The sequence below is a fragment of the Plecotus auritus genome, assembly GCF_963455305.1.
Source record: "Plecotus auritus genome assembly, chromosome: 3".
Taxonomy (NCBI): Eukaryota; Metazoa; Chordata; class Mammalia; order Chiroptera; family Vespertilionidae; genus Plecotus; species Plecotus auritus.
Genome location: NC_137772.1, coordinates 179,866,817 through 179,891,661, shown reverse-complemented (window position 1 = coordinate 179,891,661; position 24,845 = coordinate 179,866,817). Strand labels below are relative to the sequence as shown.

Sequence of the window (24,845 nt, the reverse complement as noted above, 5' to 3'; positions counted from 1 at the left end):
CTGCCAAATCATAAACCCTATTTTCTTAACCAGTATGTGTGTAAAAGGGGTATCTTCTTGTCTATAGGGGTTCATAATTATAATCAGTTGTCACTACCACAGCCATGTGTCAGACTTCTCTAGCTTTCGCCTTTCTAATTATTGACAGTTAAGTGCTGCTTAACAATGGGGACACATTCTGAAAAGTGCAATTGCATCATTAGGAGACTGCATTGTTGTGAAAACCTACAATATGTGTTATAGCTTATTGTTCCTAGGCTGTAAGCCTGTACAGCATGTGACTATACCAAACAAGAGAGATTAAATCGAGCAAAAGATAAAATGCACTCAAGAAACATGATATTCACAATATATATGATACTGCTGCCAGTTTAACACAGCATACTGCTTTATAGCAAACTTTTAATAGGTAGAAAGAGTAATAATTCTAAAATAACAATTAAAAGTATAGTATAGTAAATTATAACCCAGTAACATAGCTGTTTATCTTATCAAGTATTATGTATATAATGGTATGTGCTATACTTTATACGACTGGCAGCACAGTGAGTTTGTTTACACCAGCATCACCCCAAATATGTGAGTAATGCATTGCCCTACAATGCTATGATGGCTATGACTTGAAGGTAAAAGGGATTTTTTAGCTCCATTATAATCTTACTAGAGGCCCGGTGCATGAAATTCATGCATGGGTAGGGTCCCTAGGCCTGGCCGGTGATCAGAGCTGGCCGGAACCTTCCTTCCCCGGCTGCTGGCTGTGGGCCGGGGCCTTCCTTCCCTGGCTGCCGGCTGCTGGCCAGGGCTGCCCTTCCCCGGCTGCTGGCTGCCAGCGGGGGTCTTCCTTTCCCAGCTGCAGGCTGGGGCCTTCCTTCATTCCATGCAGCGCCCTGGTGGTCAGCACACGTCATAGCAAGCGATCAAACTCCCGGTCTCCTGGTCGAACTCCCAAGGGGACACTTTGCATATCAGCCTTTTATATATATAGATGGGACCACTGGCATATACACTGAGTGGCCAGATTATGATGATCTTTGAACACATAATAATCTGGCCACTCAGAGAGAGAGAGAGAGAGAGAGAGAGAGAGAGAGAGAGAGAGAGAGAGAGAGAGAGAGTGTGTGTGTGTGTGTATTGAGGCCCAGTGCATGAATTCGTGCATGGGTGGGGTCCGGCCAGCCTGGCCAGGGGGAGGAGACATGGGCGGTTGGCCAGCCTGCCTGCTGGTCAAACTCCTGGTCGAGGGGACAATTTGCATATTAGCGTTTTATTATATAGGATATACACTGAGTGGCCAGATTATTATGCGTTCAGAGATCATAATAATCTGGCCACTCAGTGTACATGATCTATAGTGGACCAAAATGTCATTACACAGTACATAACTAAACTTTAAAATGTGCCAAGTTAAACTTGTGTGCAAATTAAAAACTCTCAATATATTTAGACTGTATTTTGGCTCACAGTATAGGTAAAATAAGTAACTTTCTGAGTGGCTGATAAAGTTTATTGTATTGGCTCTATACATATTTTATTAGTTTAAAGGCTATCTTTTATTTAGTTTCAGATTCTCAGCTCTAATATTGATGCTTTAACAAATAATTCAGCTTTCCTTAATTACTTGTCAAATACTATGTCTTTGTTTACTTCAACATTCTATTTCTACAATTTTATAAACCAACAGGCTTACCTATTATGAATTCCTTGAAACTAAACATAGTTATAGAGGATATGCTTAACCTGGATTTGTTCTAGTGTCCTCAAGGGCAAGCAATTAGGCTATGGGCCTTTTAGGCCACCATAGGTTCCATTATCCTGAATCTTTCTGCCCTGGGTAAAGTGAATTCTATGAAATACCTAAAGACTAAATCAATCACTTTAAAGTCCTTAGATGGCTTTTGTTTTAAATAACCAATGAACCCAAATTTTAGACCTTGAAGAGATTGAAACTAATTTTGACTTTGGATATAGATACTTTAAGAACACAAAAAAGTTCAGGAATGTGTCCAAAACAAATATACTAGATTATTATATACCTTAACTTTACTTGTCCCTTACAGAGCACAACTTCTTCAATGCCTAAAATGTTAACGCGAAATAAATAAATGAGACCTTCTTTTTTGGGTCTTGATATCCATTCTGAATATTTTAATGAACCTTTAGTACAAACTTTCAGATAGCTCAGCTGAATTTCTGAAAGGCACATAAGACTAGGAAGATGATCCTGAATACATTTTGTACTGTTTTCTTACTATGTATATTTCCAACTGCTGTAAATCTCACTTTGATTTCTATTTTCCTATTAAAAGTGAACATTAGCAAAATTTTAAACTATGAATCAATTTTTTAAAATTATTTTAATTTCAGGATATCCCTTGAAGTACTTAGAAACAAATTAGCGTTCAGAATCCATGTCTTAAATATCAGATAAACATTGACACAGTGATTTAAATGAAAGAATATATAAGAAAGCCTTAGCATAAGGCCAGGCCAATTAGGAGACTCTGAATATAGATCATTACTAATCCTGAAATCCAAAGTAAACTGTATGCCTTCTCTTTAAAAACAGGAGGAGTTTTAGGAAAATGAGAGGAAAGAGCTTAATAACTAACCGCCATGAAAAAACCCCCACTAGTGTCCGGTAGGCGTGGCTTCGTGGGTGAGCATCAACTTATGAACCAGGAAGTCACAGTTTGGTCCCAGTCAGGGCACATGCCCAAGCTGCAGGCTCGATCCCCAGTGTAGTGTGTGCAGGAGGCAGCAGATCAATGATTCTCTCTCATCACTGATGTATCCATCTCTCTCCCTCTCCCTTCCTCTCTCTGAAATCAATAATAAAATAAAAAAAAAACCCACTAGCAAATCTAAAATCTGATTCTATTTGTCAAAGCATATATATACTTTAAAACACATCTAATTTTTAACAGACCAAAAAAAGATTCAAACTAAAACTTTAGTTCAAAGACTAAGTAATTTTGTTAGCCAGTATTCATTTATTATATATAATGAATAACTTATTAGTAGATTGTGCTCTTCTTAATGCTCTATTTAATGGTTTATTTAACTGATTTGATGGCTGCTATCCCCATTAGGGACAACAAAATAATTCAGAATATTCTTTTATGCTCCACTTTCATGGTTAATTACTTTTATTTAAAGAATACCACGATACCTCATCACAACTTAAGTAATACAGCAGATAAGTACTGTCTTTTAAAAGCAATTTGGCTTCAACAAAATGTTTATATACAAAGGAGTAACACAAAAGTAAGAAAATATTACACGCAAGAAAGGTTTTGATTGTAACACTATGTATGCTATCAAGTATTTTCAACTTTAAAATATTCAACAATTTAAAAACACAGATAAGTTTAGCACTTCTAGTAGGGTTCAATATGTACATAGTGCACACCTCTACATACATATCCTAGAGAAACCTAGAACACATACACTGTAATAAAGCTTATGTTTGTGTGAAAGATGCATGTGGAGTGTAAGGAAGAATGGAGAATCGTGTCTATTTTATAAACTGTAATTTTCATAGAGAAAAACACATACTCAGATTATGTTGTTGAACTTCACAATTATGTAATCACTGAATATAATCTTATGAAAAGCACTGAATTGAAGCCTTTTACCCATCCAATAATATTGCTTCTCTAACGGAAGCAAAAATCTCTATTTAAAAAAATTTAATCACAAAGCAAACCAAGATGCACTAAACTCATCACAGATGAAATCTTTAGTTGAGTGGCATAGAACAGACCCTTTCTGCCAAAGAGCAGTCTAGGTTTTAATCTAAACAGAACTGTTTCCAAGTATACTATTATGATTTCAATTGGTACAAATCTTTTTTCCTTCTCCCAAACCTCAGCCATAGTCAGTATACAGTTATGTTCTCCTTTCCACACTATTAACGAAAATATAAGTAAATCATAGAACTCCAAAATCCCAATTATGTACTAAGTGATTAACTCCAATGTGCTTAGGGACATCAAACAATTTGAATGTAACTAATGTTAAAAACATTTTTGAGATTTGCCTCCTTTTCTAATATTTACACAGTGACAAATAACTAATTCTGAAAACATAGCATTATTAGTATGACAATAAATTTTTATTTCACAATCCATAACAATGGGCCTTATAATGAATATTCAATGTACCAGTACCATGATCTACTTAAGTAGGCCCAAACAGAGTCAACATAATAAATACATTAAAGTCTGAAATGTTCTGGTTTTTAATAATTTAAAATCTATGAAGAAATTCAGTAATATCTCTAACTCAGATTCTGAAATTAGTTCATACTAAATTAGAAAGCAAAGTTTTAAATTCATTTCTGCACCTTAAACTATGAACCTTGGCCAAGTTATAGAATGCAAAAATCCAAATTTCCTCATCGTAAAATGGAAGACACTATTACATCTGCTCTGGTTATTCCACAAGGCTGACATAAAGAAGAAATCAAATAATCTATGTAAAAATCCTCTGAAAAATATAAAACACAAAGCAGACAGAAAATGTGATTACTAGTAATAAACAGTTATTTTCTCAAGAGGGTCAAGTACACTGAAGATGAATTACTGTATTCTAACAGAAAAAAAATACTTAATCTGTTATGCCTATAAGGTTAAGTTTGTTTTTTTTAAAGGTATGCATTTAATTTTTTTAATAAAAGAATAAAAAGTTGAATAAAAAAATAAAAGAAAATATACTGACAGAATTAGAATAATACAGGGAATTTTTTCCCAAAGTAAGGGGAACACATATTACTGTGAAATAGTTTATGAAAGGCAATGTTGTTTTAGATTAGGTGTAATGAAATCATGGTAAGAAACTAAAATATAGTAAGATTTATTTAACATTTAATATTTAAAACTCACCTCTGCCCATTTAAGAATACAGGTCATACAGAAGACATGATTACAGCTTTCTGGAAAACCAACTTCCTTCTCTAATAGGCAATTAAGACATATTGGACATCTGTCAGCTTCACTGTACAACAAACCAGTGGTAGCAGTATTATCTTTGTCTTCTTCACCTGTAAAGTAAAGCAGCCATATAAGCTTTCATGTTCTCCAGACCAAATGACTTATATCTGTGTCAGCATCATGGACTACTACAAATTGTCCTTTCTACTACAAAGTAATTCGATCTAGATACATTACAGTAAATATACTCATTGAGCACAATACAACGAATATTAATTTATGTTTTTTAATAAGTGAAAATAATTTTTCATTAATTAATTTTAAAATAATAGTGACATGGTTAAAAAATTTAGAAGTAAAAAAAGGATTATACTTGTAGTGACAAATCACCGACTCATATCTATACCTAACTATCCAGTTCTACCCAATGTTTCACAACTGTTAAGTTTCTTTCCTGTCTTTTCAAGGATTTTTTTAATGCGTAGACAAGCAAATCCTAATGCATGTTCTTTCAAACCTCCTTCATACAAATGCTAGATCACAATAACACACCAGTTTGCTTTTGTTTGGTTGACCTATTGAATGTTCACTTATTTTTAACCTTTGGCTATTACAACAATGCTGCAACAAAATACTTTGTCATTAAACACTTCATGTTTTTAATAATACATAGGATTAAATTCATAAAAATGAAATCGTTAGATCAGTATGCATGTACATTTCTAATCTGAATAGGTACACCAAATTATACCCCTTATGGTTTGCACTAATTTAAACACCCAGCCAGCCATGTAACCCATATACAAAGTTATGCATTGCTAACTCAAAATAAATACAGGAAACACCAAGATTCAACATAAAATAAAACAAAAATAAAGAAATGGTCAGCTGAAATATGAAAAGTATACACCAAACAAATGGAAAATCTGGGATCATCCTGGGAGTAAATGTCTGCACTAGTGTTCAGATCTGGAGATTAACCCTTAGGACCAACCCAGGTGGGCAAACTGTTTCTGAGAGACTCCCATATTAATGGAAGACCCTCAAATGGTGCTAATGGTTCCAGAATCGGTTAGGGAAAAACAAATACAAATCCTCTGGAGGAAGCATCCCTAATTTAGTCCCCCAGGATTCCACAGATTAAATTTACCAAATATGAGCTCATAATCAAACCCAAGAAAATAAACTGCCTTGAGTAAGAATTTGCAGTAACAATAATTTATCTTTTATATTTATATATTATCTTTATTTATTATAAATTAGAGGCCCAGTGCATGAATTCGTGCACTGGTGGGGACCCTCGGCCTGGCCGGCAATCAGGGCTGTTTCGCCCAGTCCTGATTGGGGCTGATGGGGGCTGGCTGGCCGGGGAGGGACCGCTGGAGGGCTCCAGGGCGTGTCTGGCCCTCTCGCCCCGTCCCGATGGGCCAGACCCCAGCAGCAAGCTAACCTGCCAGTCGGAACGTCTGCCCCCTGGTGTCAGTGTGCGTCATAGCAACTGGTCGAGCGGTTGACTGAATGGTCGACCAATCTGTTGGACACTTAGCATATTACACTTTTATTATGTAGGATTTATTTAGATACACACTGGCTTTAAATATAAGAATTTCAACTACTACACAGAATGCTTGAACAGCAGGCTAGACCTAGAAGAAAATAATATTTGTGACTTGAAGAGAGATTTTAGGAAACTACCTAGATTATAAGAGACAGACAAGGAAATATAACCTGTGAAAGAGGTTGGGAAATGAGGTCAGACCAAAGTCTAACATACTAATTGAAGTCTAGAGGAAAAGAATAAAGGAGAGGCAATGGCTAAAGCAGTAATGATAAGGAAATGATAAAATTAAACAAAAAAACACACAATCCAACAGATAAAGGATACACAAGGTATGTTTAAACAGGAGATATGAAAATAATCCAAGCCTAAAAACAATGTAGTAAAACTGTATAACATCAAAAATGAAAATGATATTAAAAGCAAAGAGTTAGAAAAGACAGTTTATCTAAAAGGGAATGACAATTGAGGCTAAAAAGAGATTTCTAGACAGTAAGAAAGAAAACAAAAAAAAATGGCTAAATAAGTGATAGAATAAAAAAAAAAAAGAAGAGAAAAATAAATGATAGGAGGGGGTAAAAAATTATCAATCCAGAATTGTGTATCTATCTTTCAATAGTTTTGAAGAGGAAAAAATAAATACAAAAAGTTATTTAGAGTTAATCACCAATAGACTTTCCAGTAAAGGAACTTAAGGTTTTTTCAGAAGAAAAGAAATTGAGACAAACAAACCCCTCAAATACTACCTGTATCAAATATCATTTAATTTGTGATGTCCTGAAAAAAATAAACATAAGACACCAAAATGATGGAAGACTATAACCTATAAATTTAGAGTAGGATGATCAGAGTTAAGTGTCCTAAGGTTAAAATATTAACTTTAGAAAAAGAGGAAAATATCAGTGCTATTTTAAAAACTAAACAAAGAAAGTATGTAATTCCTAAAAAAGTAGGGAGCAAAAATTTAAGAAGAAAGAAAAAAAGGTCAAGAAACTAAAACCCTTGATCAATCGAAAATAAGACGTGAGGGGGAGGGAAAGAATATGTACACTCCTTATTCAGGCAGCTTAGTTCAGAATTTAAGAACAAAAATAAATAAAATAAAAACTTCTTTTGTATTTTGAAATGTATAAAAATGAACAGTTTAAAACACTAAGTTTGCTTTCAACATACAAGCTTTATAAAAATGAAAATTTACCTTCCATATCTTCATACTCCTGATCTCCAACATTTAAGGTATAGACAGTTTTCTTCTTCATTTCTCCTTGAAAAGGGTTTCCTGTAAGATGAAGTATAATAGAGACTTTTAATGTATGCCTTCTCCCAATAATATAAAAAAAAGACCCAAAACTGTAAGAAATTATTTTACACATAAAAGAACACAGTACAGGCCAGTAAATTCTGTGGATAATCCAGTACATTTTTATATTCCTTGCTATCAAGTACACTGAAAGGAAAAGCCTTACATAAGTATTAAGCAACAAAGACTAAATGATAAATTGTGTGGTCAGACTAAATAAATACAATTGGAACATAGAAAAAAAGATATCAATTTGGATTAGATTTTTCATTGAAGGTTATATATGTTGAGGAGTTCAAGGCAACAAAGGAACAACATAGTATAAAGGAAAAAAATAGTATTTACTGGGCCAATCTGACAAGAACAAGAGTGAATGAGTAAGTGAAACAGAGAGAGAGAGTGAGTGTGCGTTTATGTATGTACTGAGGAAGGATGAGCATGTATGCCAAGTTCATCAGAAAGATTACAATGAGGGGTAATGAGAGTAAAAAGCAGAGTAATGTAAATCCAGTAGGGTTAGATTTTAGAGGTATCTCTAATGGTTGACTGAGAAGTTTAAATTCAATATTTACCAAAAAAAAAAAAAAAAAAAAAAAAAAAATCAATGAAACCAAGAGCTGGTTCATTGAAAGGATAAACAAGATTGATGAACCTCTAGCCAGGTTCACCAAGAAGCAAAGAGAGAGGACCCAAATAAACAAAATCAGAAATGAAAGAGGAGAAATAACAACAGACTCCACAGAAATACAAAGGATTGTAAAAAAAAATACTATGAACAACTATATTCCAACAAACTGGTCAACCTAGAAGAAATGGGACATACTCTTAGAAAAATACAACCTTCCAAAACACAATCAGGAAGAATAAAAAAAATTTGAAAAGGCCGATAACTATAGAGAAAATTGAAGCAGTAATAATAAAAAACAAACAAACAAACAAAAAAACAAAAACCAAAAATCTTCCAGCAAACAAAAGCCCTGGGCTAGACGGAAACACAAGGGAGTTTTACCAAACATTCAAAGAGGAACTAAAACCTATCCTGTTCAGACTATTCCAAAAAATTCAAGAGGAAGGAACACTTCCAAGCTCTTTCTGTGAAGGCAGCATTACCCTAAACGCAAAACCAGATAAAGACACTACAAAGAAAGAGAATTAGCCGAAACCGGTTTGGCTCAGTGGATAGAGCGTCGGCCTGCGGACTGAAGGGTCCCGGGTTCGATTCCGGTCAAGGGCATGTACCTTGGTTGCGGGCACATCCCCAGTGGGAGGTGTGCAGGAGGCAGCTGATCGATGTTTCTCTCTCATCGATGTTTCTAGCTCTCTATCCCTCTCCCTTCCTCTCTGTAAAAATATCAATAAAATATATTTAAGAAAAAAAAAAAAAAAAAGAAAGAGAATTATAGGCCAATATCCCTGATAAACACATATGCTAAAATCCTCAACAAAATTCTAGCAAATCAAATCCAGCATTACATTAGAAAGATCATACACCAATACCAAGTGGGATTTATTCCGGGGATGCAAGGATGGTACAATATCCACAAATCAATAAACATGATACATCACATAAACAAATTGAGAGATAAAAATCACATAATCATATCAATAGAAAAAGCATTTGACAAAATCCAACACCCTTTCTTGATAAAAACTCTCAGCAAAGTGGGAAGAGGGATCATACCTCAACATAAAAAAAAGCCTTATATGACAAATTTATAGCCAACATCATACTCAATGGACAAAAAATAAAACCATTTCCCCAAAGAACAGGAACAAGACAGGGATGCCCACTCTCACCACTCCTGTTCCACATAGTACTAGAAGTGCTAGTGATAGCGATCAGAAAAGAAGAAGAAATAAAAGGCATCCAAATTGGAAAAGAAGTCCAACTGCCATTATTCGCAGATGACAAGATATTGTACACAGAAAACCCAAAAGACTCCATCAAAAAACTACTAGATTTAATAAATGAATTCGGCAATGTAGCAGGATACAAAATTAACACCCAGAAATCTATGGCTTTTTTATACACCAATAATGAACTCACAGAAAGAGAAACAACAAAAGCAATACCACTTACCATTGCACCAAAAAAATTAAAGACACCTAGGAATAAACTTAACGAAGGAGGTAAAAGACCTGTAACTCAGAAAACTACAGGACATTGAAAAAAGAGACAGAGGAAGATATAAACAAATGGAAGAATATATCATGTTCATGGATTGGTAGAAGCACCATCGTTAAAATGTCCATACTACCTAAAGCAATCTACAGATTTAATGCAATACCCATTAAAATACCAATGGCATATTTCACAGACCTAGAACAAACTCTCCAAAAATTCATATGGAACACAAAAAGACCCCGAATAGCTGCAGCAATCTTGAGAAAGAAGAACAAAGTTGGAGGGATCACAATACCAGATATCAAGCTGTATTACAAAGCCACTGTTCTCAAAACTGCCTGGTACTGGCACAAGAACAGACATATAGACCAATGGGATAGAATAGAGAACCCAGAAATTGACCCAAGACATTATGCTCAATTAATATTTGACAAAGGAGGCAAGAGCATACAATGGAGTCAAGACAGTCTCTTCAATAAATGGTGTTGGGAAAATTGGACAGATACATGCAAAAAAAGTGAAACAAGACCACCAACTTATTACACCGTACACGAAAATAAACTCAAAATAGATAAAGGACTTAAACATAAGATGGGAAACCATAAAAATATTAGAGGAATCCACAGGCAGCAAAATATCAGACATATGTCGTAGCAATATCATTACCGATACAATATCATTTCCTAGGGCAATGGAAACTAAGGAGAAAATAAACAAATGGGACTACATCAAAATAAAAAGCTTCTGCACAGCGAAAGAAACCATTAACAAAACAACAAGAAAGCCCACTGCAAGGGAGAACATATTTGCCAATGTTATATCCGATAAGGGCCTAATCTCCAAAATCTATATAGTGAACTTATACATCTTAACAAAAGGAAGGTAAACAATCCAATAAAAAAATGGGCAAAGGACTTACTAGTAAATAGACACTTTTCGAAAGTGGACATACAGAAGGCCAAGAGACATATGAAAACATGCTCAAAGTCACTAACCATCCGAGAGATGGAAATCATAATGACAATGAGGTACCATCTCACACCTGTCAGAATGGCTATCATCAATAAACTGACAAACGTCAAGTGCTGGCAAGGATGCGGAGAAAAAGGAACCCTCGGGCATTGCTGGTGGGAATGCAGACTGGTGCAGCCACTGTGGAAGACAGTATGGAGTTTCCTCAAAAAGTTAAAAATGGAACTCCGATTTGACCCAGTAATCCCACTTCTAGGAATATATCCCAAGAAATCAGAAATACCAATCAGAAAGGACATATGCACCCCTATGTTCATAGCAGCACAATTCACCATAGCTAAGATTTGGAAACAGCCTAAATGCCCATTAGCAGATGAGTGGATTAAAAAACTGTGGTACATCTACACAATGGAATACTATGCTGCTGTAAAAAGGAAGGAACTCCTACCATTTGCAATAACATGGATGGTCCTGGAGAGCATTATGCTAAGCGAAATAAGTCAGTCAGAGAAAGATAAAAATCACATGATCTCACTCATTTGTGGAATATAATGAACAACAAAAAACTGATGAACAAAAACAGATCCACAGACAGAGAAGCATCGAACAGATGGTTAAACTTCAGAGGGAAGGCAGGGGAGGGTGTGGGGGGGGGTGGGAGGGAAGAGATCAACCAAAGGACTTGTATGAATGCATATAAACATAACCAATGGACACAGAGACATAGACACTAGGGGGGGTGAGGGCATGTGCTGGGGAGTGGGAGTGGCAGGGAAGAGGTCAATGGGGGGAAAAGGAGACCTATGTAATACTATATGTAATACTTTAAACAATAAAGAATTTTAAAAATTCAATCTTATAGATTCCCCTGAAGAAAACTAACATGATAAAGTGATGTAAATAATTATTTTAAAAGATTGATCTGCCAGCAAAGCACAGGATGGATTACAGTATGGAGATATTAGAAGCCAAGAGATTTGCATAGCTAGGGTAACTGGCTGTGAAGTGAACAGAAAAGCAAGAAATTAAAGAGCTGGAAAACTTCTAAGATTTGATGACCAAATAAATACAGGGAAGGAATAAAAAATTATTCTGGCCTTGAGAACTAGAAAAATGGTGATTATAAGAGGCAAATAAGAAATGTGGGCATGGGAATTAATTTGTTAGTCATGAGGAACAAATGCATGAGGTAAAAATTGTTTTTTAAATCAACTCAGAATTATTTCTTTTTTTTATATATATATATTTTATTGATTTTTTACAGAGAGGAAGGAAGAGGGATAGAGAGTTAGAAACATCGATGAGAGAGAAACATCGATCAGCTGCCTCCTGCACACCTCCCACTGGGGATGTGCCCGCAACCAAGTTACGTGCCCTTGACCGGAATCGAACCTGGGACCTTTCAGTCCGCAGGCTGACGCTCTATCCACTGAGCCAAACCGGTTTTGGCAACTCAGAATTATTTCTTGAATTGATGCAAGATTTGACTGCAATGAACTATTGAAATACATTTTGGATAATTAGTTTCTTAAATAATTTACACATTTTAGTTTCTACATCTATTGCCCAGGAAAATTTTCTAATAGGTTAAATAAAAAGAAATGCAAAGGACTGATTTTGGGTCAAAAACCAACTGTAAAGTAGAAGATAAAAAATTTAGTAGCATATGTAAAAATAATTTAAAGGTTTCAGTGGAATAAAAAATTGAAATGAGTTAGGATTAGAGTTACTTAAAAAGAGTCAATTCAATCACAGTCTACCTTAATAAAAGTAGAATGTCAAAAACAAGATGCTGCATTCAGCCTACATGTGCAACATCTGTTTTAGTGCTGGTGCTGTTCTTTAGGGACAAACAAAATAATGAATGTCCAGGGAAGGTGACTAAAATGGTGGCAGCCCTGGAAATCATATCATATGCAGAAAGGTAGGGCAGTAAGAACATAAAGATTAAGGAGAAGGTTAGCAGTTATCTTAAAATGGAATGGGCTGTTCTGAAGGGAGGGAGAATAATCTAACAATAAAGGTATTCAAAGATAGGCTCAATGACATATTGTGGGATTTTTTTTTAATTCAAAAATTTATTGAGTGCTATAGCCATACTATTAGGCAATGTCCTAAGTACAGAACTGATTAAGACAGAAATTCCTGCCTTTATATTCTAGTGGGGAAGGTAAAATAAATAAAGTAAAATATCTGGTATACTAGATGTTGAGAAGTGTTGTGGAGAAAAAGAAATAATATATTGCCGAAACCGGTTTGGCTCAGTGGATAGAGCGTTGGCCTGCAGACTGAAGGGTCCCGGGTTCAATTCCGGTCAAGGGTATGTACCTTGGTTGCAGGCACATCCCCAGTGGGGGATGTGCAGGAGGCAGCTGATCGATGTTTCTCTCTCATCGATGTTTCTAGCTCTCTATCCCTCTCCCTTCCTCTCTCTGTAAAATATCAATAAAATATATTTTTTTAAAAAAAGAAGAAAAAGAAATAATATAATTATTTTTAAAAGCCATACAATCAGCATGGCTAATAAGTGAGAAAGCAGAGAAGCTATTATTTCATAAATAGTATGTAGAAAAAGCCTTTCTGATAAAGTGACATGTGAATTAGCAATCTGAAAGAAGCAAGGGAGAGTTAGGTGGGAACTGTATTCTAGACAAAAGGAACAGCAAATATGAAAGTTCAAAGACAGAGGAGAGGATGTCTGGTGTGTTCAAGAAACAAAAAGAAATTAATGTAGAACAGAGTGAAAGAGAGGAAAAGCAGATGAGGACAGAAAGGTAATAGAACATCAAGTCATGCAACACCTTAAAGACAGGTAAATACATTTGCTTCTTTGAGTGAGATGGGCTTATAGATTTTAAGCAGAAGAGTAGCAAAGAGAAAAGCAGAGGCCAGCAAGAAGACTACCGCAATAATCTAGAGGGGAATGACAAAGCTTATACCAGAGTAGTAGCAAGGGTGATGAAAAGTACTCAGATTCCAGCTTGTTTTCAAACTACATCCATAAAGATTTGCTGACAAGATTGAATGTGGGGTATGTGTTAGAGAGCAAGAATCCAGAATAATTCCCAAGTATTCTGACCTGAGCAACTAGAAATGATGAACTTGCTGCGACAGAAGATTACTTTAAAAATATTCAGAGTCACAGGTTACTCTACTTGATATTCACTCAGAACCACAGTATCAATATCACCTGGGAACTTGTTACAACTGCAGGCACTGCCCCAGATCTCGAGAATAAGAATCTGCATTTTATCAAGATCTGTACATGATCCATATGTACATTGAAGCCTAGGAAATACTGCACTAGACAACTTGCCAATTTAGTTGATTTTAGAGTCATATTGTGTTCCTATATGATCTATAATTGATAGTAATTCTTTTTGGGGGGAAAGTCTATAATTGAGTATAATTCTTGATTTAGAGAAAGCCATACTGTAACCTCTCCCCCATTATCCTAAATATCTAAAAATAACAATACATTTAAGTTGGAGTTAATTCAATGTGGTAAAATGTCAATTTGAAAATTAAAAATATTTTTAAAACCTAGGACATTTTCAGAAAATATAATATACCATTCTTTCATGTAACTAAATAATTTATGCCCCATTGAATAATTAAATCTACACTGTTTTCATATTTCCTCCCTTTAGAATATTAAGCTTAGCCCTGGCTGGGTAGCTCAGTTGGCTGAGCATCATCAGGATACACCAAGGTTTCAGGTTCAATCCCCGGTCAGGGCACACACAAGAATCAACCAATGAATGCACAAATAAGTGAAACAACAAAATGTTCCTCTCTCTCTCTCTCTCTCTCTCTCTCTCTCTCTCTCTCTCTCTCTCTCTCTCTCCCTCCCTGCCCCTAAAATCAATTTTAAAAATTTTTAAAGGAAACACTTACATGTACTCTAAAAATACAATATTAAGCTTGTAGTATTTATACATTAATACATAAATTATAAATTTACAATAAATAGTGTCTTCTCTATTTTAACTCATGTGATGAAGTACATTATCACTGAGAAGCTAAGAGACCTCAATCAAGTTACAGACTGCCTTTCCTTATATGTTAGAAATATGCTTAAAAAGCTGCTTGAGTGTTCCAAATTTTTGGAAGTTGGGTGCTTCTTCTGGAACTTTTCATGCATTAGCTGTTTCCAGACCTAAAAACAATTATGCCACTTTACCAGTTTATTCATTCAAAAATGACAGGGTCTTAGAATTTCACTAAATCAAAGTCATAAATTTCAGTTCAACAACTTGCAACTTGTTCATGTTTACCTGTTCTAGCTGCTTAGACTCCACCTTTTAATCTAAGAATCCAGGGTTTTTAATACTAGCTTTGTTTTGAACTTCCAGTAACAGGAACATAGGAATACAATACAGACTCCTGGTCTTAGCCAGTAATTTGTGGTCAATAAAAGACCTAAGAAATAAACTGTATGTGGCCAGGACTATCCTTCTTTGTGGTTTCTGGAAAAGTTAGAAATAGCCAGGCTGGTGTGGTTCAGTGGTTGAGCACAGACCTATGAACCAAGAGGTCATGGTTCAATTCCCAGTCAGGGCAAATGCCCAGGGTTTTGGACTCCACCCCAGTAGAGGGCATGCAGGAGGCACCTGATCAATGATTCTCTTTTTATCTCTCTCCCTCTCTTAAATCAATAAAAAAATATTTTTTAAAAAAAGTTAGAAATAACCTGATTTCATGATCATTTATGACTCTATAATTGTAAGTCATAGTCTACCTAGACTACTTATTAGTTCTGCTAATAAGTTCAGTAAGTTAATTATCAAACTGAATTTTAATTTTGACTTACCTCAAATAAATTTCTAAGAATGGATATTCAATCTAGATTTTAGGTAAACTTTTCAGATTATTTTAATTTGCAAATTACAATCTTTAATGTCTCTTCCCAGGTTCTACCTTTCCAAGTTAAAATATCTTTCAAGTCTATTATCTCTAATATAAGGATCTTAAAGTGCTTCTACCTTCCAAGTTGCCCTTTTCTATTGCCTCTGTTATGTACTAGAAACAGTATTTCAAATATGTTCATAAAACAGTTTGGGAAGAATGAATGACCTAACCTTAAAATTTTATCCTATATAATGAGAGGAATATGCTAATTATCCGTTGCGCCCTGAGGTGTAACGACCTGAACACGGATCTGCAGGAGGGTGGGGTAGGGCAGCAAGCAAACGGAGGAGAGCTACAGGAGGGGGCAGGGCAGCAAGCTATGAGGGGGGGGGCAGGGGGGAGCTACAGCAGGGCGGGGCAGCAGGCGGAGAGCTACAGGAGGGCAGTAGTGACCTACTGGCGCACGAGTTTGTGCGCAGGACTACTAGTTTATCATAAAAGCCATCAACTTTTGGAATATGGAATGGAAAAGGCATTAACATAAAACAGTTTTCAGGTACTTAATACTAATTTTCTCACACAAACCCTGGAATACATGGAAGTGAGAGTCTCAGGCCAGCCATTACAGTGCATTCAAGAACAGTAATATATAAGACAGTTCAGTTTTCTAAAACAGTGCTGCCCAACAGGGAATTGTTCTATCAAGCACTTGAAATGTGGCAAGTAAAGAACTAAATTTTTTATTTAAGTTTTAATTAACTTAAGTAGTCTAATGTGGCTAATGGCTACTGTGTTAGACAACACAGCTCTAGGATATAACTACCATCCTCTATAAAACGAAATTGCTTCAAGTTATACCAGCGATGCCAACAATGTATTTTCTACTAAAGCAGTTGCTGGGTTGCTTCAAAAAAATCAGACAAAAGAACAGAGGTTCCTGGTAATAGAAACTAAATTTTTTTTGTTTTGGCTGGCTCCATTTAAAATTCCTATCCTTGTTCTCTTCTCCCCATTTTTTCCTCTTCCAAAGTCTGTTTCCTTCCATCTACTACACAAAGAACTCTTTTCCTTTCCAGGTCACTTAAAAACTCCCTCTTCTTGCTTCCTCCTGTTCTTCAAGCAATCCCACAGTATCTAAAAACATCAACATTCTAGTTATGACTACAATGTTAGAGTCCGACAGACCTAGATTAAAATCCCATTTCCACTGCCAAGTAATAAATGGCTGTTATTATTATCTTTGCCAGTAAGAATAGAAAAATAAGGAGGGGTAATAAAATTGTTGTTTGCCCAATTTCTTTGTTTTCCCTAGACAAAAGTTAAAGACAAAGGCAAACATAGGACTGAAAAAATACAAGTCAACATTTCTGACTAACTGCTCAAAGTCTATTAATATTTTGTCAAAAGGGTACAATCAGATCCGTTGGGTACAAAGAAAGAAGAGGGACATAAGAATGGCCATGAGGAAGTTTAATTCTATTTCCCACTTCCCACACCCAATCCTGTCATTACAGATTCTACCATAGAAAGGCACTGAAATAATAAATGGGAACCATGGTTGAATGAAAGGGATATCGGGGAAAAAGTAAGAGCTGTCACTATGCTGGGCACACTTAAACTAAGGACAAGCACATTTCATAAAGATACTAAGTATTATATTGATTTGTATGGCTAAAGTATTCAGAGAATCTACGGTGATTCTCAGAATCTCTCATAGACAGTCTATTCATTTTTATTCTTTATTTCTAATCTCCTATCCAAGATCAGTCCCCAAATTCAACCCGCTGTCCAAAAAATTTCAATTAAAATAGAGGGGCATTCAGGAAGGTACTCTAAGCGATGTATTTCAGCGATTAATGACTTGGACACTGGTGTCAGGCAAACTTGTGCTTATGACATTGTCTAACAATAATAACCATTCTAATGCAGAATCTTCCAACCCAACCATCTATTACTATTAATGCAGAATCTTCCACTCAACCCGTCTTAAAATAACACCGTTAAGTGCCTCCCAAATATCTACTCAAAAATTTGATTCTAACTATAAGTATGTTATTTTCCCTTGGAGAAACCATAAACAAGGCTATATTTTAATGATGTCTAGGGAGGTATTCTATCCATTATTATAGGCTATAGTGGTCAAAAAACTAGCTGAGTGTTTTTATAAATAAATGTTGTTGAAGCACTCCTTTACATATTGCCTGGTTGCTTCTGCACTACAAAATTGAGTAATTGCAACAGAAACCATATAACCCTGCAAAGTCTAAAATAATTACAATCTGGTCCATGTTAGAAAAAGTTTGCCAACCCTATTAAAGACTTTAGAAGATTGTCTAGTTTGGGAGATGTGGTTCAGTCTCTCATTATAGAAGGCTACTCAAGCTTTCTTAAGTATAGGCATCTATCCACATTTGTATTCAATCTGTACTCTAGCACAACAGCTACTTATTACACATTTGAATAAATGTTCTGCAATACTGTCTTTTGATTTCCTTTAAAATTCCCCTGAAAGCTATGTAATTTTGTTGATTTATCTAATTTATTTTATCAATCTGGCTTAAATTATCATTAATATTTGCTCTAATGCCTTCAACTTGTTCACTTCAGAGTAAGGTGAAGGCAGTTAACTCCTTCAGTCTGATTTCCTTTCCAGCTTCTGTGCTACTTAAATCAAGGGACTCCTGCTTCTGATATGCCACTGTTGATTTTTTAAATCCTTGCATAATACTCACCAAGTATTTTTTTCCTTACCTGATATCTATCTTATAACAATTTTGTCAGATTTTGTAAGTAGACTTCTTTGCTTCAAGTGGGCTATTCTGACATGTTTTGGTTTAGAATATCCTTCACCTGCATGTTCGGTGCTGGAACTTTAATACTTGTACTTTTCATACAGGGAATATTCCTTTAACACAGGGTTCAGAAAAAAACTCTGGATTCAAACCTCATACTTTAATCTCCTTAAAGCCTGTTTTCTCATCTATAAAATGGAGATATAGTAGTAATGACTTCAGTCATTAAAAAGATTAAACTACATAATCACATAATCCATTTAAAATGCTTAACACAAAAGTCCTCAACTAGCATACATGCACAAACACTTGAAAACCTCCCCACCCCAAATGGATTTTAGGTATATCATCATAAATCTAAGACTCCAATAATAGGTTTTCATTATTAAACAAAGAAAACGCCTGTATTTCAACGAATATCATATCACATATAGAAAAAATGGTATGAGTAAAAAGTTCACAAAATTTAAATTGTCAAATAGTTTTTCAAACAGATTTTATAGTACAAACATAAGTAAGTTCTTTATTCTACACTGCTATTTATCAAGATTCTGGTTTACCTGGAAATACACTTTATTCAATAAGGGAGAAGCACAAGAAGTCACTTTCAGCATATAAGGAAAAGTCAATTGAAAAGGAAGTAACAGAAAATTAGAAAAAATATATATATCCCAGCAAATAGACAGCAATTTAGGAAAAAATACACAAAAAGATAAACATCCAGAAATTCAACTACTAGAATTCAAATTATTTCCTGAGCTAAAATAAAGATCGTAAGTATCTTTAACCAGTCATCACTTTTCTTTATCCAAACAGGCTCCCCACATTTCTCCAGTCTGTTTCTTATTTATTCATTCAATAAATATTTAGTCAGTTTCCCTATTTTCTAAGTACCACTAGGCCTTAAGCACTGGCACACCTGACAAAAACAAAAAGCAATTACATTATAGGATAGCAGGTGCAGTAAATGGGGGTAAGCACCAGCTATTATACAAGCACACAATAAGCATCAAATTCAAGATATGTGTGTTTGGGAAAAAAGGCTTCCTAACTGAGGCCAAATGAATTAAAAATGTGTTTTTCTAGCTATCCCCCTCCCATTACAGAATTTCCAGCTCCAAAGGACTCAGAACTGGAATTGTCAATTTTAACATATTGAGGATTTTAATTTTCAGAACAAAGGAAAGGTAGGATACATACAAATGAGAGCACACAGGTCAGTTGATATTCTGGCCATTTTAGACCTCCTCTATGGAAATGACCAGTAGGCAAATGTGCCTGACTCTACATCATAAAGGCCTACGGCCAGAAAAAGCTTTTCAGACTAACTGTTGAGCACATTTATTGGTGGAGAGAAGTATCTTTTCTTTTTTTCCTTCAAATTTTATAAAATAGTACATTTTCACAAATTATATGAGTGTATTAGTTATCTAACTGAATACCATAAATTAAAAAACAAACAAACATAGGTCTTTAATAAGCAAAATATTTGTCCCTTCAACACGCCAAGTTCTCTCTATTCGTGATCACAGTTGTTACATATTTTTCAACATCAGACTTTTTTCAGGTAAAAATAAAATTCTTAATCAGGAAGCAAAATGGAGAACCAGTAAATTAGGATATCCATTTATAAAAATAGCAACTAATTTTTTATTTCTACCAATAGTTTCATTACACCCAACTTTATAAATACCAACTAATAATAAAACTGAGATGGAAATGAAACTCAGAATTTCAATTTTTGTTTTAATGGAATCATTTACATAATGTTAAGTTCCGAATATTTGTATCCTACCACCCACCCAATTCATACGTTGAAATCTTAACCTCTAATGGTAATGGTATTAGTAAGAGGGGCCTTTGGGAAGTACTTAAAAGTCATATGGGTGGAATCCTCATAAATGGAATTCATGCATTAGAAAAGAAGCTCCAGAGAAATCCCTAGCCCTTTCTACTATGTGAGGATGCAAGGGGAAGTCTGCAACCCAGAAGAGGGCACACAGTGGCACCCTGATCTTGGATTCCCAGCCTCCAGAACTGTGAGAAATCAATTTCTGTTGTTTGTAAGCCACCCAGTTTGCAGTACTTTATTACAACAGCCCAAATGGACTAAGACACATGCTCTGTTTTCAGTTGCCAGCTCTAAAAGAACTTCTAAATGAAGTTCTTCTCAAGAGGAAATGGAACATGAGGAACAATTGAAAGAGCAACAGAAGTAGTAAATATCTGGGTAAATAATTAACTATCCGGCTTCTAAGCTCTTTAAAATATGATTGGCAATTAAAAGCAAATATTATAACACTTTCTAATAAGGATTCCAATACATGCAGGTGTAATACAAGACAATTACTAGTATAACACAAAGGGGTAGGGGAAAGGGACCTATATGGTGGTAAAATTTCTGTATTTCACTTGAATTAGTAAAATATTGATTCAAGATGAAAATTAAGTATCTATATATATAAAAAGCCAGAGACCTGAATGCCATAATGACCCAACCAGAACAACCGGTCACTATGACACCCACTGCGGCCAGGAAACCAGCCCATCAGGGCTGGGGGGAGGGCCAGCCAGCCAACCTCCTGCAGCCCCTCCCCCTGGCCGGCCCACCCCCAATGGGCCCCCACCACCCCAATTGGCCCACGGCCCCTCCCCCCAGCCAGCTCCGCCCCTGATCGTCCCCACACACACCAATTGGGGGTGAGGCCAATCGCCCTTAGCTGGCCCCTCCCCCAGCTGGCCCGGCCCTGATTGGCCCCAAGAGGGGCAGGCTGGCCAACCTCCCTCAGGATCCTCCTCCCAAGAGGCCCAGCCCCGATCAGCTCCGATTGGGGCCAGGCCGGCCAGACCCCACCCATGCACGAATTCGTGCACTGGGCCTCTAGTATATGTTATAATCCCTAGAGCAGTGATCGGCAAACTCGTTAGTCAACAGAGCCAAATATCAACAGTACAACAATTGAAATTTCTTTTGAGAGCCGAAAACCGACTTCTGCACATGGGCCATGAAGTTTCAATCGCACTATACGTGCACGCCCGCATGTGGTATTTTGTGGAATAGCCACATTCAAGGGGCCAAAGAGCCGCATGAGGCTCGCGAGCCGCAGTTTGCCAACCACTGCCCTAGAGCAACCACTAAAATGTTACAGGCAAAAACACAATACAATAAAATGGAATACTAAGAAGTGTTCAAATAACCCAAAGAAAGAGGTTACAGAACAAAACAGGGAAAACAGAAAATAAAATGACAAATCTAAACACAAATGTATCAATAATTAAAATATGTGAAATGCAGTGAAAGCATTATAGCATTATAGAGTTTATACCAGAAAAGGTCTCAAATCAATCATCTGAACTTCTACCTTCAAAAACTAAAAAGCAAAATATATACAAAGCAGGCAAAAGGAAGGAAACAGCAGAAATCAATGAAATTGAAAACAAAAAAAAAAAATCAATGAAACTAAAAGCTCTTTCTTTGAACAGATCAATAAAATGTAAACCTCTAGCAAGACTGATTAAGTAGAATAACACTGAATACCCCTAGAAGTATTTAAAGAAATTGAATTTATAGCTAAAAGTCTTCCAAAAAGGAAATTTCCAGGCCCAGATAATTTCCCTGGTGAATTTTACTAAACATTTAAAGAAGAAATAACACCCATTCAATATATTCTCTTTCAGAAAATGGAAGATAAACACTTTCCAACTCATTTTATGAGTTCAGCATTACCCTGATACCAAAAACAAATGAAGAGAATATAAGAAAATAAATAATTGACATACTGGATTCAATAAAAATAAACAAAACTATAGTAATACAAACTGCCAATTATAGAATTAAGTCACAGGAATGTAATACACCGCATAGGGGATTAGAGTCAATAATCCTATCCTATCTTATAAAGAGGGAATATGCTAATTGACCATCACGCACTCACAAGATGGTGGTGTCCACAGCCAATAAAGGGAATATGCTAAGTGACTGCCACACCCTCACAGATGGCAGTGCCCACAGCCAATAAAGAGGGGATATGCTAATTGACTGACACACCCTCTCAAGATGGCAGTGCCCAGTCCCCTCAGCCCTGCCTCATCCAGCCTCAGTCCCCCAGTCCCCTCAGCCCTGCCTCATCCAGCCAGAGTCCCCAAGTCCCCTCAACCCCACAGGGGAAGGCAGTTGGGGGCGATCGAGTTGCAGGGGAGGGCAGTTGGGGAGGATCATGCCGGCAGGGGAGCAGTTAGGTGTCAATCAGGTTGGCAGGGGAGTGGTTAGGGGGCAATCAGGCAGGCAGGTGAGTGGTTAGGAGCCAGCAGTCCTGGGATCGGGCCTAAACTGGCAGTCGGACATCCCCGAGGGGTCCCAGATTGGAGAGCGTGCAGGCTGGGCTGAGGGACACCCCCCCGCGTGCACGAATTTCATGCACCAGGCCTCTAGTATATAATATAATAAAAGGCTTCCTATATAATAAAAGGCTAATATGCAAATTGACTGAACAATGGACCGAACGGTCACTATGACGCTCACAGGGGCAGACGCTCAACTCAGAAGCTGCCCCCTGGTGGTCAGTGTGCTCCCACAGGGGGAGCGCCGCTCAGCCAGAAGCCCTGAGCCAGGTTCATGGCTGGCTGGCAAGCGCAGCTGCAGTGGCAGGAGCCTCTCCCCGCTCCGCGGCAGTGCTAAGGATGTCTGACTGCAGGTTAGGCCCTGGGGAGCGGGCCTAAGCTGTCAGTCAGACATCCCCCGAGGGCTCCCAGAATGCAAGAGGGCGCAGGCCAGGCTTAGGGGACCCCCCCCCCCCCACTGAGTGTACGAATCTCGTGCACCAGGCCTCTAGTATCATAATAACTTTTTATGGTGACAGTTACTAGACTTAGTGTGGTGATCACAACTTAAGGAATATAAATGTCTAATCACCATGTTGTACACCTGAAACAAATGTAATATTGTATGTCAACAATAACAAAAAAAAATTTTAACCTATGGTAAATGCATCCATACAGTGGAATACCACTCAGCCATAAAAAGGAATAAACTAGAGTTTCACTCAACAACTTGGATGAATTTAAAGGCAATATACTGAGAGCTTCTGAGTTTGTGACACATGGAGATGTGGGAAGAGTGGTACGCACCTGGAGATCATGGAAGCTTGGAGCCCTTTCCCACATACCTTGCTCTAGGCCTCTCTTCCATCTGGCTGTTCCAGAGTTATAACCTTCTACAGTAAATTAGTGATCTAGTCTTGTCAAATTACACAAATAAAACTTTGGAACTTTGTAGAATTAAATCAAGGTGACCATATTTGTGCATATATATTACAAGAAAAAGCCCCCTACTTTCTGCAAACAGAGCCAATGGTTCCCTCTGTCAGGAACCCCAAACCAATGAAATGCAATTCAATTTAAAAAGGCATGTATTGCCCTAACTGGTTTGGCTCAGTGGACAGAGCATCGGCCTGCGGACTGAAGGGTCCCAGGTTCGATTCCAGTCAAGGGCATGTACCTTGGTTGCAGGCACATACCCAGTGGGGAGTGTGCAGGAGGCAGCTGATTGATGTTTCTCTCTCATCGATGTTTCTAACTCTCTTCCCTTCCTCTCTGTGAAAAATCAGTAAAATAAATTTTTTAAAAAAGGCATGTATTGAGTAAAAAATAAAATAAAAGCAATATACTGAGTGAAAGAAGCCAGTTTCAAAAGGTTTCAGAATACATAATAGCATATATAAGACAATATCAAAAGGTTAAAACCATAGTGATGAAGAACTATTATCAGTGGCTGCCTGGGATAAGAGAAGGTTTGACTATAAAGATAGCTTGAGCGCCCTAACCGGTTTGGCTCAATGGATAGAACGTCGGCATGCGGACTGAAGGATCCCGGGTTCGATTCCGGACAAGGGCATGTACCTTGGTTGCGGGTACATCCCCAGTAAGGGGGTGTGCAGGAGGCAGCTGATCCATGTTTCTCTCTCATCGATGTTTCTAACTCTCTATCCCTCTCCCTTCCTCTCTGTAAAAAAATCAATAAAATATATTTTTTAAAAAATTTTAATATATTTTATTGATTTTTTTACAGAGAGGAAGGGAGAGGGATAGAGAGTTAGAAACATCGATCAGCTGCCTCCTGCACACCCCCTACTGGGGATGTGCCCGCAACCAAGGTACATGCCTTGACTGGAAACGAACCCGGGACCCTTCAGTCCGCAGGCCGACGCTCTATCCACTGAGCCAAACCGGTTAGGGCAAAAATATATATATTTAAAAAAAATTTTTTTTTTTAAAAAAGATAGCATGAGGGATTTTTTTGGGGGGTGATGAAGCCAAT

At 36.8% G+C, this 24,845-nt stretch overlaps 1 protein-coding gene across 5 annotated transcripts in view; it reads right to left on the bottom strand.

The window, feature by feature from the left end:
• SCAF11 (SR-related CTD associated factor 11) overlaps nucleotides 1–24,845 on the bottom strand; it is an 83,892-nt gene that overhangs the window by 40,300 nt on the left and 18,747 nt on the right. For all 5 annotated transcript variants that reach the window (XR_013960094.1, XM_080659430.1, XM_080659432.1 and 2 more), the window contains exons 2-3: nucleotides 7,688–7,768; nucleotides 4,884–5,041 (exon numbers count right to left, since the gene is read on the bottom strand). Coding sequence is in view for 4 of the 5 variants with exons in the window: in XM_080659430.1 (XP_080515556.1) it covers nucleotides 4,884–5,041; nucleotides 7,688–7,748 (219 nt within the window). In the remaining variant the exon portion in view is untranslated. The remainder of the gene's footprint in view (nucleotides 1–4,883; nucleotides 5,042–7,687; nucleotides 7,769–24,845) is intronic.